The 18,759-nt window shown below is 40.1% G+C and overlaps 2 protein-coding genes across 19 annotated transcripts in view; both read right to left on the bottom strand.

Moving 5' to 3' along the window:
* The window catches only part of NRG1 (neuregulin 1), a 1,069,619-nt gene that overhangs the window by 116,237 nt on the left and 934,623 nt on the right, over nucleotides 1-18,759 (bottom strand). For 5 of the 18 annotated variants that reach the window (XM_077849080.1, XM_077849079.1, XM_077849081.1 and 2 more), the window contains exon 1: nucleotides 5,678-6,344. The exons of 12 other annotated variants lie outside the window; for them this stretch is intronic. In XM_077849080.1, coding sequence (XP_077705206.1) covers nucleotides 5,678-6,344 — 667 coding nt within the window. Of the gene's footprint in view, nucleotides 1-5,677; nucleotides 6,345-18,759 lie in introns of those variants that run through there. One more of the 18 variants, XM_077849094.1, reaches the window with a different exon arrangement.
* Nucleotides 6,667-6,996, bottom strand: LOC144284499 (uncharacterized). The gene has a single exon (XM_077849099.1). The coding sequence runs from the start codon at nucleotides 6,854-6,856 to the stop codon at nucleotides 6,668-6,670; it is 189 nt and encodes a 62-aa protein (XP_077705225.1). The 5' UTR covers nucleotides 6,857-6,996; the 3' UTR covers nucleotide 6,667.

The raw sequence follows: 18,759 nt of genomic DNA, 5'->3' as shown, positions 1-18,759 counted from the left end.
TTTAATATTCTCATTCTATAAGCCAAAACAATAAATGGAAAATATGACCAAGAAATAAAAACAAAAATACTTATAGCTGTCAGCTTTCTAGAATCTGAAAATAATCTTACTATATTTACAGGATGGAAGAATTATGAATACGTTTTTCATTGTAAAATGCTCTTAGTGACTAGATAGAGACTACTTGCCCAGTCGCTTCAATGGTCTGCTTAAAGAGTGTCTTACAGGCCAAACATCAAACACCCCAAGTCACCCAGCTTGTTGGTAGCACATGTGGGACCGGTGGGACTTTAAAATAAAGAACATTTAAGATAAGGGTGAGAGGTCAGTATCAAACAGATAGAGGAGAGGAATATACCAGGGGAGGGAACAGAAGTGGTCATGACAATGTGATTAAAACAAGGGTTTTAAAGAGAAGAAATGCTGAATTCAGAGAGTTATATGCATAGTGAAGTAAAGAAAGACTTCATGTTGATTCAAATTGTGCAACTAGATTCTTCAAATGTATTAGGACATAAGCTCTATGAGGGCAAGAGCTTTTCTTGTTTTCCATTGCCATAAAGTCAATCTAGACCAGTGCCTGCCACATAGTAGATACTTAGTAGGTATTCACTGAATGCAGACAGAGAAAATAACAGAAGAAAATTGTTGACATAGAAAAATAATAAATAAAGAAACGTGACCTTAACTGTAGACATAGTAGAGTTTACGGCTTAACAGAAAGCTCGAACAGATTCAGTAGACAAGAGTTATGTTCTAGCTCTCAGGGGCTCCTAGCTTAACTTTAGATATGTCATAACTTTTTTATGCCTCAATTTCTACATCTATAAAATATCTCTTTCTTTACACTTTAAAAGTGTCCTATGAGGTGACAGTAATAAGAAAAAGGAAGGAGGAAGAGCAAAGATATATGATTTGGAAAGACATAATGACTTTCCGGGAATGCAGAAATACTGATTTGTACACACATGTTAAAAAAAATGGTCAGCACAAAACATGAGAGACACCGAACTCTGGGAAATGAACAAGGGGTAATGGAAGGGGAGGTGGGCGGGGGTTGGGGTGACTGGGTGATGGGCACTGAGGGGGGTGCACTTGGTGGAATGAGCACTGGGTGTTATGCTGTATGTTGGCAAATTGAATTCCAATAAAAAAAAAAGAGGTCAGCAGAGACATCGGTGTGAATCATACTAAAGAAAAGAAAAGGGAGCGATACAGAAGAGGGTCAAAAGTCTGAATTAACTGCCAATAAGAAACCAGTATATTGTTCTAGAGACATACATTTGTATGTGTGTTTGTAATATGCGTAAATACCATTCAGTATTAAAATGCAATAAAGTATGTGAAAAGATCAGTGAAGACGCTTTAATACTTTAGAATGCAATGAAATATGAATATATAAAGCCAGAGTGGCATAATTAGAAAAATAAGTTGGATTCAAGAGATAATTGGGTGTGTGAGAAGGCAGAGGAATGAAGAAAACCGATCTAGGTATCATAAAAGAACAAGGAGAACAGAGCGGGCAGTGCAGGGAAGAGGCGAGCCACAGAGCCATCTGCTATATGTCAGGAAAGAGCCCACCCTGGAAAACCCAAGCTCTTTTTGACAGCAAGCTCAACACTCTATGGAGGATCAAATAAAAAGACGAAAAGACTACCCCTACTGATAATTTCATATAAGCAAAATTTCACATAAGGCGGGAAGCAAATGGAATTTTAATAGTATACTGCACATGTTTGGTCAGTGTACCACTTGACATATATCCCTGTCAGGCGGATGCCACTCTCCAGCTCTATGCTCTGGACCAGGGAAAAGATGACAAGAGAAAAGAGCCACGTGTTGTTTGCTTAAATTCTGGGGGACAGGACACTCTTCTCTTCTCTACTATTTTTTGGATTTCACTACACCTTTCAGAATTTTGTGGGTTTTAATAAGAGAATGTCACTTTCTCTTTCATCTTTCAGAGCCTGGATTTCTTCCTCACCTGTAAATTTAGAAAATTATTTGGTTTCAGTTGAGGATCTTTCACTTTCTCCCAGTTTTTAAGATCTTGAGCTTTAAGCAAGTTCAGTTAAAGTGGAGAAAAGTTATTTGAAACCACTATTCTGAAATACCTACAAGAACAGTTGCAAGGAACTCGAAGAATCTCTTGGGCTTAAAATAAATGCCACTTTTAAAGTGAAAGGAAGGAATCCTTTGGTCTATTCAATTAATCATGTTGAGCTTTTGCAAATGGCAGTGATTCATATGTCACTGTGGTAACAATGGTTTGCCATGCAAAATACAAAGAGATTTAAAGACAAAGCAAAAACAAATTTGGCCTAAGATGAAAATACTAATACATTCTTATACTACAGAGTTGCTTGTCAAGCAGGCTCTCCCATCCAGAAATACGTTGTCTTTCAAGATGGCACTATGGTTCCCTGCTACAATTTAATTAATCAGCTCTTTTTTTAGTAATCTAGGTTTGCAATGTCTCAAAGTCTGTCCTCTCCAGATAAACAGAGGTTAAGAAAAATTTTAAAGCCCGGGCAAAGAAAACAAATTAATGGTACAAGTATTATGTGCCCATAAAAACTTAACTATTACCATGGCAAATAAAGATGTGGTAGTGGGAAACCACTAACCATACACAGAAAAGCTTCACATTAAAAAAAGAAAAGTATATATAGTCTCTAATTCTGCATTAGATTTCTTGAGATCTAGATGTATCCATAGATTAATCTGGTGAAAACATGAAATCATATTACCTTATTAAAAAAATGCCCATTTTAGAAAACCTGACATAACCACTATTCCTATAGACAATTTAAAATGTTATATATTGCCTTTTATTACAACAAAGACAGAGAATGTTTTAATTTTAAGAGAGTCGGTGGGAAGGGGAGTAATTCTAGTGTTTATAGAATAAAAGGCAAATACTAGAAGGTAGATTGGTTGGGGAATAACAGAGCAGACACAATTACTAAGATTGTCTCTCTTCCACTCTCTCAGGCTCCAGGATAAAGAAGAATCAATTAGCCCTCCACAGACTATGACCTTGAAGGCTACAGCTCTGTGCATAAAATGCTGAATATGCTCAGACAGATAGGAAATGGAGAATAATGTCCTGAAACCACTGAAGAGCATGGTTCAAATACGATCATGTCGTTTTAAGATGTATACCATCACAGCCTGCTTAGTTCATGTCAAAAACACGCATGATGAAAGGAAAGCTCTGGTTCTTCCTGTCACTAAGCAGTACTTTCTTAGTTGAAGGGAAAAAAAGTGAACAAGGTTACAGAATGACAGTCTGATTCCAAGTTTTGTTTTTTTTTTTTTTTTTTTTTTTTTTGCTTTAGTTGATGGTCATGAGCTTTTTAAACAACAAAGCGACCACTTAACATAACTATCTGGAAAAAAAGCTCCCTGAACTAATCTCCCCCTCCCCCCAAAAATTAGACTCATAATTTTTAGGATATTAGTGTTTTTGTTGTTTTCTGAGGCCAGAAAATTAACACAGGGTTTCCCACAAAGAAAACCCATAGGCTGTAAAGTGTTAAGCACTGTCTACCCTTAACTTAAGGGAGAAAAGTACTTCCCATACTGCTTAAGGCTTATCTCCAATGCGCTTCAAAATGCTGCAGCTGTGTCTTTGGCCAGAACTGGCCACACCGTGATGCTTTTAGGCGGCAGTAAATCTTTTCCACTCAATGCAAATGCCAGAAAATCAATGCCCAGGCTCGAAAATCCAGAGAACAAGAGAAACTATAAGGAATGCATACCCTATTAAAACACGTAATAGAAGAATTTACCTTAAAAAAAAAAGTCTTCTCAAAAAGTTACAACTTACTGTTTGACAGGGTCCTAGATCAGGAAAAGGTACTGGACAGTTCTTTACTTCCCCGCCCCCCCACCCCAAGCCCCAAGATGACAAAATTATAGACTTGACAAGTTTTTTTTCAGTGTTCTCTTTCTTTTTCTGGGCAACTGAACTTATTCGGGCACAATGTAATTAAAGACAAGTTTCAAACAATAAAGCCAAAGAAGTAACCTTGTCTCCACGGTGAATTTTGCTTCTCTTTGCAGGATCTGTACTTGCTTTTTATAGCCTGTCATTTCATCTGGGTATTATTTCCCGGTCACTTTGCCAGGTGGGAAGAGGCGGTGAATGCAGTGATGTCTGTCAGACCTTTAATGATGCTTCAGGGATTTGATAAAGATACAAAGCAGTGTCTGCAGAAAGGAGGTTCTTTACTAATTACACCTGAAAAACAAGCCTCTCTCTCTCTCTCCCTCTCTTAAATCTCGGCCGCTGAAACTGCTGTGTATGAAACGATCTTGAACCACAAGCACAAATCAAGTTTTGTGTGCTGCTTTACCACCCGGCTCTACTTCGTTCGGAACATAATGTCTGGAAAAGATATTCTTTATTCTTCCTCGCCATCCAGAGGGAAACAGAAGCGGTGAGTATTTCATCACAGAACCCTGAGCCTCAACTCTAAGAGATTTTACACACGTTATTAAGAACCGAATCCTTTCATCTTTTGCCTTTTTTCTACTAAGGACATACTCAGCAATGGGAAAGAGTAGAAGACAGAGAAGCGAAAATAAATCAGAAACATTTAGAGAAGAGAAGCTAGAGGAAACTCCTCCCTCTCTCCTGACGTTTGGAGCAATCTGACTAGTCATGGTTTCATCCCCGTCAACTTTCCATTGTACAAGCGCTGCAGCGACCCAGTCGGATCGGCAGCATATTGTTCTGTATTGTTTTAAGAGCGTGGGCTCGCCTCACTCCCAGGTTATTAAGCTGCGCGGCTGCGGTCCGCCGGGCAAAAATGACACGTCTGGGGGGGAAAAACAAAACAAAACAAAACACAATGCACCTTACTAATGGGTCTTGTACTTTTCAATGCCTGCCAAGGAAGCTATTTAAACATTTGATTACAGAAGACAAAACTAATTTGGGGGGGGGGGATCCTTTCATGCAGAACTGTACTGCGTCCGGAGGAAAATAAAGAGGCCCCTTAATAGATGGATGCTCAGTAGCCGAAACTACAGTCTGGGCAGGACAGCAAACAGCCTGCCGCTGCCGAGGGGTGAGCCCCGTAAATGCAACGCGCTATCAGGAAGAACCAATTAAAGCAGAACCGCAGCGAGAGCAGAGGGCAGCGCAGGGAACAGGGAGAAGGGACGGATCGAGACGGAACAGGTGGAGCGGGACAGCTGGGAGGCAGAGGGTAACGGAAAGGTGAGGACGGGTGACGACGTCTACACTGCCCGGGAGAGAGACGCCAAAGCACCCTCGCTGTTGCACGGGAGTCACGTTGATGTACGAAAATAAAGGATGCTCTGATGCTTTCATTTCTAAAAGGGCTAGAAAGAAATGGAACGGCAGTTACATTGGAGCATGACTCGCAGACGCCGAACTTGTGGGTACCCCCTCTCCCCAGCCCGTGACCGACGATCTGGCGGGGGGTGGGGGGGAACACCACCTCCTCCCCGCAGTTTGCAAGATCATTTCCCCCAGGGCTTCCAGGCCACCCCGAGCGCTCCAGCCCCACGATGTGCAGAAACAGAACCGTGCAGGGGGAGCTAGAAGACGACGCCGAACGGGCTCCAGGCGCTGGAGAACCGCTTAGCGCCTCGAGCCCACCCCCTTCCAGGATTCAGCACCTCTCTCTCTCTCTCTACTTACAAAGTTTAGGAGCAGTTTGGAGATTAGTTTCTGTTGTTTGTGGCTGAGTTGCTGACTTGGGTGTTCTCACCTCGGGGTTCCGTGTGGGGAAGGGGAAGGATGGCGCAGTGGATGGCAGGAAAGAAAAAGCAAAAATACGATTCTTCGGGGTTGGTCCCGCGGAGGGTTCAGAGGACACGACAGCATTGTCAACTTGCAATGTAACTTGAACCTCAGTTTCAGATTGAGCCCTAGAGACAGGTGGAGTGTACGCCTCAGACGCGACCCACACAGCTGAGGCGGCGGTTGGATCCAGAGAAATAATCGGGTCCTGCCCTAACCCCCCAGGGTCAAGGTGAGTGGGAGAGTCATACTCGAATATCTTGTCCACGAATACCCACTTGAGGCCGGCAATGCAGAGGCAGAGGCTGACTAGGCAAGCCAGGATGGGGACAATGCAGATTTTCTCGGAGTTGAGGCAACCTCTCAGGCGCTCGGCTTCCAGGCAGACACAGCAGGGAACCGCCAGGCCCACGAGGCCGGGGGTTCTCCCATCTTCAGTCTGGGTCTCTGGCATGTCTTCTGCTGCCGGAAGCCCGTCAAGAGATGGGTCTGCACTCAGCTGAGTGGAGGGGCTGGAGGACCTCTCAGCAGCTCCCTCGGACATGTCTGGGGAATAAATCTCCATCGGCTCACCTCCAGAAGGCCCGGCCTCTCTCACGGTCCATTACCATGCAGAGCCCCCCCCAACCAAATGATACAGCATCTTACAGGGGGAAATCGATAAGTCTTCCAAGTCCAAGGCCATTATCAAAAGCAAGAGGAGTTCAGGAGGAAGGGAGGAGAAAAAGCCTCTAGCAGCAACTACCGAATAAAAGTATATTGTAATTCGTGACTGCTGTTTCTGGGCCACTTTTGCAGTTCTTTCAGAGGCTTCCCCAAAGCATCCCGGCTGCTCAAGAGGACCGAGGACCGAGGGCCCAAACAGAAACCGAGCTGGTTGTTGGTCAATTAAGTAAACCAATAGCCCAAACTGAAAGGCATGTTTCTCACCTCGAGCATCTGAAGCTGGTGTCTGCTTAGGTGGAGAAAACAACTGTCATGCAGGAGAAGTAAAAGCAAAAGCAGGACCAGCGGCGGCGGCGGAGGCGGCAGCAGCGGCGGCGGCAGGAGAGGCAGCAGTGACAGTAGCAACAGCATCCTGTTGTGTTAACGCGACGGCTGAAAGAGGCTGAATCATTACAGAGCAGCAGGTGCCTGCCCTCGGAGCATCACTGCAAACAGGATCATCACAGAGGGATCCGAAGGGAAGAGTGCGGCCCCGGAGGGGCGGTGACTCCCCTCCCCGCCCTGCCTCCACCCCCACCCCCCAACCACTCCTCTTTGTCCTTCTTGAGCGCTCATTCACTTTCTTCCTCTGCGGCTCTGCCCTGCTTCATAGTCTCTTTCTCTTCCTTTCCCCTCCTCATCCAAAGACGTGTTTTCTCTCTCTCTCTCTCTCTCTCTCTCTCTCTCTCTCCCTCCCTCCCTCTCTTTCCACCCTCCTCCCTCTGTCCGCACTCCAGGGCTGCTGGCTGGTCTGAGTAAAATCAGTATACCCAGCAACGCAGGACTGCCAGTGACTTCCTATTTTATCCAATTAGAAGGAATAAAGGCCATCGAATCAAAGAGAAGCAGGCAGGCACCAGTTAAGCTCAGTCCCCATGGCCCCCACCCCTTTTCTTCCCTTTCTCTTTTTCTCCTACAAAAGCGGCCCCAGTATTCCACCCCCACCTCGCTCGCTTCCAGTCCTGCCGGCTCTCTTTACTTCACCCACTGTTGGGTCAGAAAAAGCCAGCGATCGATGCTAGCAATCAAACAAAGCTGGGATGGGGCGGGGGATGTAGGTGGGACCTTCTGGGTTGGACCTGAGGCTTGGCAAAGTCTGATATCTGATTCCTCCCTAGAGAGGTAAGCTTTTCAACAGCAATTTCTTCTAGCCTGCCGCTGAGAGATAGCATTCCTTCCCCTGCCCTCTAATAAGTTTTGTTCACCAAGAGGACTGTTATTACCTGATTTTCAACCAACAGTTAGGACATTTTTTTCGAACCATGGACAGCTCTGCCTTCAGCCCTGTTCAAGATGATTGTGCAAGACTTTGCAATACCCAGGGTGGAGTGTGGAGCCTCGGACGGAGAAGGGGCATTTTGGGAGGGGAGAGGTGTTCATGTATCCCCACTCTGGTCCCATTTAAATTTCCATTTCCTCTTCTCACCCACAGCAGTCCTAGACTAATGCCAAGCTAATAAGAAACACTGGTAAACAGCGCTATGAAGGGAGCAAAAGGCTACCGCTTCATTTTGAAATTTGCCTTCATTGTGACTCCACACTGCGGAGGTTTGAATTCCCTGGGCGCTGTAATATATACCACATGTCCTCAGCTAGAACCACACTGCAAGTATTAAGAAGAGTTTTCCATAAGAGTATGCCTTTTGGGTTAGGTTTCAGTAGCTTTACCTTACAGACAGTTTCAATGCAGATTTTTCCCTCCTTTTAAAACAGCAGCCATTAAAAGACTGGAAGAAATGTGGTCTTTAATAGGGAGCACAAGATTTCCTGAACCGCCCCCCCCCCCCATTCTTGCACGTCAGTGCATACTATATGCTTCTGAACCTTTAATCCATGCTTTACTGTGACTGCACACCCAAATGGTTTCCGAGGAACCATTTTGCTCACCCATGTCAATAGGAGTCTTAAAAACTCTCTCTAAATCTATACTACACAACCATCATGAGTCCCAGAAGCAATAAATTTAGAGCTCAAGTCCTGAGAAATTCTGCTTTAAGCACATTATAATTTGTATAGCACAATCTCCACTGCTCTGCAATACTTTTTAGCTTTAAATGGGCTCCAATAAGAATCAGCTTGCAATAAGAATATTATAATTTCTTTCAAAATGAAATTGGTCCATAATTATAAATGACTTAAAGGACATTAAATCTCAAAATGTGTTTGCAGTAACAACAGCTACAAAAGCCAGAACCAATGTGCCTAATTGTAGTTATGAGTGTGACAAGCTTATGGGCAAAATGACTTATCCTCTCCATAACCTGTACTTATATAACAATAACCAATTGGTTACTGGTTATCTTTTAAAATAAGATCCTGTGTCTACTTTCTAGCTTTAACTATTTTATTTTTCTTAATTTTTTTTTTTTTTTTTTGGTGGGGGAGAGCATAGGGAAGAGAGAGAGACTCACAAGTAGGCTCTGCACTCAGCAGGGAGTCCGATGTGGGGCTGGATCTCATGACCCTGAGATCATGACCTGAGTGGAAATCAAGAGTCAAACCCTCAACTGACTGAGCCACCCAAGAGCCCCACTAGTTAACTGCTTTTAAAGTAATGAGTTTTCTTAAAGATTCTAACAATGGACACGAAATTTCGTATCAGAGAAGCATTTATAGTAATCAGATTGAGAGGTATTAACATCTTAAAAAATATTCAAATCAATATAGACAAAGTCAATGTGTATGCTAAATTAGAGTACTTTATAATCCCTTTAACAGATCACCCAGTTTAAATACATGGTACCTAACTCCTTACTTCTGTCCCAAACCAACATTACATTCAATAAATTGGCATTTCATGCGCAGCCAATCATTTAAGTTTCAAAAATCAAAATGGGGTTCAGGCAGACCAAGTCAGTCAGGTAAGAGAAGTTACCAAAAACAGTAACTCACAGTTAAGAAAAGTGGTCTTCAGCTTGTACCAACAACTGCTCACCTCACCTTAATCACTGAGAGCAAACATAGTCTACAGACAAATTATTGGGCTCTGCTCTAGTTGTCATCCTAAAGACACCCAGCACTTAGAAAGGAAAACAACATATCCTACAAAGGCTAGGACAAAACAGCAGAAAAAAATCTTGCAGACTGCCACAGCAGCTCTTTCCCCTGGGCTACACACATGGGACAATGGGATGTGTATGTGTCCTTCTGGAGAGGTATTCCAAGAGCCCCATGGCACCTTGAAGCTAAGATCAGCTTGCAGAAAGCCAGCATCCTGTAAAGTCACTTCCCACCATTCATCAGAAGGTGAATGTAATTGAGGAAAGGGAGTACAGAAGATAAAGGAGGAAAAAAAACAAAAAGAATTCTTCATTGAGACTTGAGATGAGGAGCAGAAGGTTGCCTTCATCCCTTAATCAAATCCCCTATAGCAATACAGAAGTGAGGAAGGGTGGTGTGAATTGGTGAGGGATCAGAATTACCTTTGGATGAAACGCGCCTATTTGGAGGAAGAACTGCAAGGATATACCACTTTAACCCTTCAGGTTCCATCCCGGTAAAGCCCAAGAACACCCATATTTCTATGTCCCCTTAAAAAATAAACATGAGACATGTTTTTCCTATCTTTTTAAAACCACACTGCCACCTTGTTCATTGAAGCTATATTATGGAGCTCCACCTTTGTGCCAGGTGCTCCTCTAGGTTGTTAATATATTATTTCTTATCTTCGCCAATCCTGTACAGTACATATTATCTTCAAGATAAAGAAACAGACTCAAGCAGCTTAGGTAACAGCCATGGACATAAAGCTATTAAGTGATAGGGCCAAGATTTGAACAAAAGTCTGACTCATGCTGTTTCTGCTGAAAAAGACTGCTTTTATTTTTAATCACAATAATGCATCTGATCATTTATTGCTTACCTATCACTTCAATGGAGAATAAGTGAACCAGAAAGTGTAGCATTGAAAAAAGGCTTAGCACCTTAATGTAGTTTGCAAACAAACTTAAAGGTGCCTCGTTTCCAAAATAAGAGTTTTCTAAAATTTTGCCTAGTGATATCCAAGTTATAAGGATTAAGCATAGGCTATTTACATGTTACCTATTTATAATGGGAACTAAATGAGCTCTTCCAGTTTCAGTTCCAGCATCTTCTCTGGAAAGCTCTTTCAGTTGTGTACATTTGTGAAACAAATTGCCCCAAAATAGCTTAAAACAACAGCCGTTGTATTCTGTCTCATGAGTCTGTGGGCTGACTGGGCTCAGCTGAGTGGTTCTTCTGCTCCACTTGATGGCAGCTGGGTCTGCAATCATCTGGGGTACAAGTAGGCTGGAAACTGAAGATGGCACTCATGTGACCAGCAGCTGATGTCAGCTGGGAGCTCAGCAGGGACTGTCAGAGAGTATGGCCTCTCCCTGTGGCTTGGGCTTCTCACAGCATGGTAGCTGCAGTCTGAGAAGAAGCATCTCAAGGAGGAAGAAGCACAAGCTGCCAGTGCTCCTGCAGACTGAATCTAGAGGCTTCATGGGTTATTTCCATTGCCTCCTACTGGGGAAGCAGGATGGGGTGGGGGTGGGGAAGTAAGTCTTGAAAGGATAGTGACAAAGAATTTGCAGCTATAATTAATCCATCACATAAGGTAAGGAAGTAAATGTTATTAATAAGTCGACCTGGGACAAGAGGAGACAAGGTAATGTAGAATGGGATTTGGCAGATTCTAAAAAAAATCAAAATATACCTGTATTTCTGATCCACTTTCAAAATATTCCAGCTGCCTTCTAAGCCAGCTTCAATGAAGAAAAAAAATCCTATCATATCATCAAATATACTCAAATTCCTCTGCTACTTCAATTCAAGCCCAGCTATTGGGTTCAGCATTTATTTATTTATTTTTTAAATTTTATTATCAGAACTATTCAGCACAGCTCTGGCAGATGAAAGAGGATAGTAAATGCCAGTTTGCTTTTAACCATATTACCTGGACTTTTTTTTTTATATATATATATTTTCTTCCCCTGAATTTTGGCTCTTTTGCTCCATAAATGTTTATCTCTGAAAAAGCTTACCCTTGCTCCTAAATTTTATGGCTAAAAACACAGAATTTACTTTGTGGTGTCTAGTACCACGATCATCAGGATAACTTTTTTTTTAAGATATATTTATTTATTAGAGAGAGAGCGTGTGTGCACATGTGTGAGAGAGCACAAGCTGGGAGAGGGGATGGGGGAGAGAATCCCACCAGACTCTGCAGAGCATGGAGCCTGGATGTGGGCTCCATCCTGTGACCCAGGAGATCATGATCTGAACCAAATCAACCAGATGCCCAGTGGACTGAGCCACCAGGAGCCCCTGGGATAATTTCATTTCTAAATTATAGTCATTGGAGATGACTATGGATAAAATGTAATGATTTATGTATTTGCCAATGAATTATAAAATCACAGTTTTCTTAAGAAAGCTTCACGTTCTAAATGTAACCTTAAAAACTTTCTGCTTCCTATGGAGAAGACAAGTACTCAAATGAACGGTAGCCTCTTGCCACTCATTTGAAAGTCATTCTGTAGGTGGCCGCAACACTTCCATGGAGCCCTTCCATATTTCCAAGGCGTGACCCAGCATTTTCTTAACTGTACCATTACTAGGGCACATCTTCACAGTTTGTGCTATTATTTAATTATGCCATGTATATAGGACTGAAGAACACAATTTCTTTGAAGGCCAGGTCTATCACTATCCGGCTGTCCCAAGCCTAGAGCTGTGTTATCCATCCAGTACATACATTTTGTTTGGTTTTATTCTTTAAAAAAAAAAAAAAACAGATTTTATATTATTTACTCATGAGAGACACAGAGAGAGAGAGAGAGAGAGAGGCAGAGACATAGGCAGAAGGAGAAGCAGGCTCCTTTTGGAGAGCCTGATGCAGGACTCGATCCCCAAACCCCAGGATCACGACCTGAGCCAAAGGTAGATGCTCAACCACTGAGCCACCCAGGTGCCCCAGTTTGGTTTTATTTTTCATTGAAATTGAATTATACAGATTATGGTATCTCTGATAAATGGGCAAACTTTTTTCATATCCATCTAATTATTCAAAATACCCTTATATTCTTGTTCATTTTTTCAAATCTTTTAGTGTTCAGTTCAGACACATCCTTATCAAACTTTTCTGATTGTTCCTATATATGCCTTGCCTTTTGTGAACTTATCTTATGCTAGTGAAACTCTGTTAGCACACCTATGCTTCGCTTTTCACCACCAAAGATCCTTTCAGTGGATGGAAAGTTGGGAATAAACCAAAATTTACCTGTTGTTCCTGTAATTCTTCTCTCTTCAACTAAACAGAAAAAGTTCTCTGAGGGCAAACCAAATCCATGTACTATTTGATGTTCTTCTACATTATTCATAAGGCTAAATGGGTGATATGAAACTCATTTTACCTTACTGGGAAGGTATCTTCTCCCCATTTTGAAGGCGAGTAAAGATTCTGATTATACTTTATCCTTAACCAGTGAAAATTTTCTCAGAGAAGACAGTCTGACTTAATTTTAAGAATTATTTTGTGAAATGCTTATACCTAACATTTGGTATTGACTGTGAGCCTGTGTTCTCATTTTATAACAAGATGATCAATTCACTCCAGGACATTTTGTTCTTTATGAATTTAGATCCTCTGTTACTCAAAATACAGTATATGACCTGAAAGATGAGGATGTGAGAATTTTATATAGAAAGATATCTTTAGTAAATGGGATAATTACAGTAAGTTTTCTTTACTTTGAGAGAGCCTATTAATTTCTCACTCCCTGTAGGTAAAATTATTAGTTAAATGCAAACAGAGTTTATTTTATTTTAGATTTTATAGGTCACTTTTCTTCTAAAATTACACTGGACGTGTTCTGGAAGTAGCTGGAGATGGTTGCACAATATTGTGATAAATACCAGTGACCTGCTTACATTAAACTGTTTGATTTTAGGTTATGTGAATTCTAACTCAATAACACATAAAATGACTCTTGGACACTCATCATGGTTTCAGCTTCTCCAACATTCAATTTTAAAAGGAAAATATGTCCTACCTGACCAGTTTTACTAGTGGACTGCACTAAAATAATGAGCCTTTGGTGTATGTTTAGGCTGCCCTTTCTTCTATAAAATCTCAGTAGGTCATATGGTATTAAATCTCTGACAGTTATTAATTAACTATGAACTCTGAATTAATGTTGATGATGCAACACTGAATCCAAAGGAACTCAGAAGCACAAATAAAGATATAATAAATTGATGTGTCATTGAGCGTTTCAATTCAAAAGACATTTTATGAGAAAATGAGCAAAGGGTTATAACTCTATCTCATTTTATATATTTCAAATATTATTTCTCATTGTTCAACTCCATCCCATTCCCCTATTTAGAATATACTAGAAATATGAGCAAAGGATGGGGGAGAAAGTGGCAGTGAGTCTAAATTATCTGTATTTTCTACGCAGTGTGCTTTGTTGTGAGATGTGTGATAAACTCACTACCTGAATGTAAATTCCATAAGGGCAAGCACTTGTGTCTGTTTTCATCACTATATCCCTTCTGCCTAGAACATGCCTGGCACACAGAACGCATTAAGCATTGTTGAATAAGTGCATCGATATGGAAACTTTAGTAAAGAGAGATGAATTAACTATGGGAAAAGATCTTAAAGGCATGGGTACTCTAGATTGTAAGAGTTGTATTTGTGTCAATAAAAGCAAATAATGTTAAATTACTGTGTGTGTATATGTGTAAGAGAAAGAAAATTATCCTTACAGTGACTATTCTGATGTTATATATATGGGTAGTCAATTATAATGTTTACTAGAGTAATATATGTTGGATTAGTTATCTTGATATCTTTACTTGTTTCATTAATATTCACTGCTTTTAAGGTAAGATCACATCACAGAGACAATGGCTAAGAGAATTTTTGTTTTATCCTCACGTCTTATGGCAAATGTAACAAAAATATAAGGGATAATCTGCACTTTTATAAGCATGTACATATATTATGTTATAAAAAATAAAGACTATATACTTGGTTGCAGCAAGAGAAATTAAACATTAGGAAGAAATATCTCTGATAATCAATGCCCGTTTAATACAAAGTCAGTAAAGTTTCAAATATGGAAGTAATTAAACTTGATTTATATGATTTAGGCACGAGCTATTTCAGTTTCTTGTCAGCTGACTCTATTAACTAATCCCCAAATCAATCCAGAAATGCAGTGTATTGCACAAAACATCACTTTACAAATGCTCTGGAATTTGTTACTTTGATTTTTTCAATCTTCTGCTTCAGACAGAACTTGTTGAACATGAGATGGTCCACATAGGAAGGCAGTTATGAATTACTTATAAGAGAGTACCATCTACTCAAGAGACTCTGAAACATCATATAAAAGCCTTATATAAAATAAACCTTCACAACTTACCTACAATCAAGGAAGTTTGGGGAAGGGAATTATCTGATGGGTCATACTTTTAAATATAGCCCAAGTTTGTAATTTTGAGAAGAGTTCATCCAGAGGAAATATCACACAGTATACATTTTCCTTAGAGTCTACAGAATTCTCTCTCCTTGTTGCTGATCAAAATGAAAATACAAAGTTGCACCAAAAGGAAAAAAGGGAGGAATATATGCAGTTGCCAGAACTGATTTGGCATTCCGAGTGAGCCACCTAACTGGCAATACTGTTGTAAAGTCATAAGCCTTATAATGCTCATAGAAGCAGAAGTATCTTATTTAAAATCAAATGCCAGCCTCATATTTTTCTGCTGCTCCTCAGTCCAAGAGGTGGACACTTTTTCTGCATTGTTACAATTTTTATTACCTAAAAATACGAATTTAACAGTCATAAGAGTATCTTGTCATTTGCACTCCAATTCAAAATCTTCTATCATAAATCACACAATGCGTTGCTAGGCTCAGATTTGTTTAAGAATGCTTGTTTCTTTTCTATTTCAGAAATTATATGGTGAGTAAGTATTTAGGCTTCATGCAAAGATAAACTGTTATCTCAAGAATAATTAGATCTAAAATTTTCATTTACTGAATGTTGGAGCTGAGGTAGGACTTGCCCACGAATTTTATTTTATACAAGAAGACCAAAGGTCCCAGGAGGTAAAAATAATCTTCCTGGAGTCACACTAAAATAAATTAATTTCAGTGTCAAGACTACAATTCAGGTTTAATGCTCTTCTCCTTTCAACTCATTTCTACGTATTGCCAATGTAAATACAAAGGAACAGTAGAATGGATGGTTTAGGATGTTCTCTCACTACTGCCATGGATTATCTCTACAGAAATATCTCACTTGCAGCTTTTCACTGTGATTGCTTCTTCTTGAAAGTTAACTCTGTTTAATACTCCTATGACCACTTTTGGTCACAACTCTCCTGATTATTTAGTTCCTCTTCCTGGAAGTTAGTCAGAGACCAATATTCATTTTTGGATGCATTTATTAAACCTCATTGAATTGCACAAAGGGGACACACAGAACGTGTGCTGTGGAGCCCAACTGCTTTCACCTGAGGATAGGTCTGAGATAAGAAATTAGTTTAACAATGGAAACATGATAATGAGCTTTATGCTTTAGGAAGAAGGTACAGAATAGAGACTCTTGTGGATGAAAGGGAGCTTATATTAAGGGAGGAAAGAAGGCTCCCATGTCAAAATAGGGATCAGCCTAATTAATATTATCGCAATGGCTCAAAAACATGTGATACCAAGATGGCCAATTTCTGAGAACTGGTGAGGCAAGGTTATGGCCTCTTTTAATTTGGAGAGTCAGAAGAGTGGCACAGGGAAGGAGTGATTATCTGGAACAGGAGAAAGAAGGCTGTTGCTAATGGAGTTAAATTCTGAAATCTGATGCCTAGAAAATCCCAGGTCCAAATATGATGACTCATGCCAAAGAAACCTATATTCTGTTTGTTGGCATATTCTGCCACTTGAATATTCTTTTAAAGATTGTAATAAAACACATTTATCAGGCATAGTGGGATAGGTGGGAGTAAAATGCACTCATGTATGCAACTTATTTGAAAGGGCATCAAAAATAAGAGTAAAATGAGCATCTGATAAAGCAAATGTTACTTGTAAAATCTAGACAATGGGCATAAGACTTTTACAATGCACTCAACTTTTCTGCAGTTTTGAAAATTCTGTAATAAAATGCTGGAAAAAACTTTTGAATATATTTTTCATGGCTATTTTTGGCCATCTCATATGACAGAGAACCCATCTTAATATACTATAAATGAGTTTTATTATAAAAACTCCACCGCCTATGCCAAACAAACAAAATAACCAACTCCACATTCATTAACCTGCATTTGTGCACTTCTCTTCCTCCATTGCATGTACCCTTCCCTGCCCTCCTTCCCTTATCACTCTTACTTTGAGGGACTGATTCTTAAAATGAATTTCAACATTATATCAAAAATAAAAGATTCATATAATTTTAACTACTGTCTAATGGCGACGAAGTACCTTTATATAAACAAATCATTAGTTGCTGCAGAAAATCTAAGAGCTTTTCCTGACCCTTCCCCCATACCATTTATTTACTGAGAAAGGATTTTTCTTAATGCTGCCCTTCAGTCCCTGGGGAATTAGAACATCTATGAATAATGTGAAGAGGGAAACTGTAAAGTTCACTTTACTGACAATCAGAAAGGTTAGACAGTAAGCTTCATTTTGTTGGAAAAATAGAAATGGAGTTCTTTAATTGTTGATGACATTTGCATCCTGAACATATCTTTTTCCAGTGGTCAAATGGTCAGGGGATACTGTAAGGCCAAAGACTCTGATGTGGAGGTTGAGCTTCTCCACTGCTGTATTTCTTACCCAGTTATGCATACAGATATTTTATAAAACTGTTAAATATTTATGATGCAGTACAAAGCCCCTCTAAAAGCATCTGTATTTAACTAAATCATGTCACTGACAGCAAGACGCATGCAGAGTCATTTCACCTAGCAGGAAAGTACTTCTTTTACATATCACTGCCATGCAGAGTTTCAACCATATGCTGTTTCTACCCCCACATACCACCCTTAAGAAGGAAAAGGCTTTTAAAGAGGCTTCTCAAATGAAACATAAATCTTCTCAAGTGTTTTTCAAAAATTCTTCCCTGAGGCTCTGCTATGGCCTGTCACGAGAGGTGAAACAAATAACCCATCCTCAGGTTGAGTCCCCTTCATCCCAGGTTAAATACTTGGATTTAACCCAATCTTTACCCCTGTCATGTCCTTCCAAATGTTTACCACTGTAGTCTACCACTGTCTGTATTAAAGGCATCGAAAAAGTTAAATACCAAAGGATATCCAAAAGGTATCCATGTACAACTGGATCCCTCCCATTCTTCCCTTTCATCCATAAAAAGAATCCAAGGAAAAAAGTTTTTGATGAGTATATCAGAAGTTAAATTATTGGTAATCATTCACAGACTTAAAACCAAAGAATCTATTGAGATAAATACTACTATTTAAACCGTTTTCTAAGATACTTAAGCTTTTGGTGATGCAAATGAACAGCAGAGAGAAACTGCTGGATTTTAAAAAAAAAAAAAAAGTGCAATGAGAAGGTAAGACATTTTTAGGCATCTCCAAGCTCAGAGCTAGCTGTACTCCTGGAGACAGGAGGTTTAAAATAACCTATGGCTGAGGGGGGAAAAAAAACATTCAATGGGTACAAAAAAATTATTTTAGTGAACTGTATGCTGTCAAAAACTCAGAACTAAATGCTTGAGTTGTCCAACTCAAAATGAAATGATATTACTGTAATTCAGCCAACATACAGCAACTGATTAGGAAATTTGCTGTTCAGCATTTAAACTAACTTCATTTCACAGGCTGGAAGGTAAAAATGGAAAACCTCAGGATGACCTGCTTTTCAAAAGCAGGAGATTTCAGATTTTGAGGTCGCTGTGTTATATATGATCAAAAATAGCTACCATTTCTAAAGACCAAAGATGTATGTTAATTCATCTTGCTATCTATCTGTCCATCCATCCAAAAAATGTTCACTAAGTGGGTGGTCATGCCCCAGGCGTTAAACTGGGGTTTCTAGATGTGGTAGCAGGAAGGGAAAAGACATTCTAGCCTACAGTATCTCTTTTCTCTGCAGTAGAAAGTGGGTTTATCTGCTGAGAGTGAAGGCATGATTCGAATTTTGAGAACAGTAAGGTCTAAGTGTCCTTGGAAAATAGAAGAGACAGTTGACTATAAAAAACAGGCAGGGCAAGCATCCTGGCAAGTAATATATATATACCAGACCTTCCTTATTTATCACCCTCACTCACTAT

This window comes from Canis aureus, chromosome 15 (assembly GCF_053574225.1).
Source record: "Canis aureus isolate CA01 chromosome 15, VMU_Caureus_v.1.0, whole genome shotgun sequence".
Taxonomy (NCBI): Eukaryota; Metazoa; Chordata; class Mammalia; order Carnivora; family Canidae; genus Canis; species Canis aureus.
This window is presented reverse-complemented; position numbering and strand designations above follow the sequence as displayed.

Bases quoted from the DNA above. Each gene is read 5' to 3' on its own strand.
- LOC144284499 (XM_077849099.1), bottom strand. From the start codon at position 6,856: ATGCTGTTGCTACTGTCACTGCTGCCTCTCCTGCCGCCGCCGCTGCTG.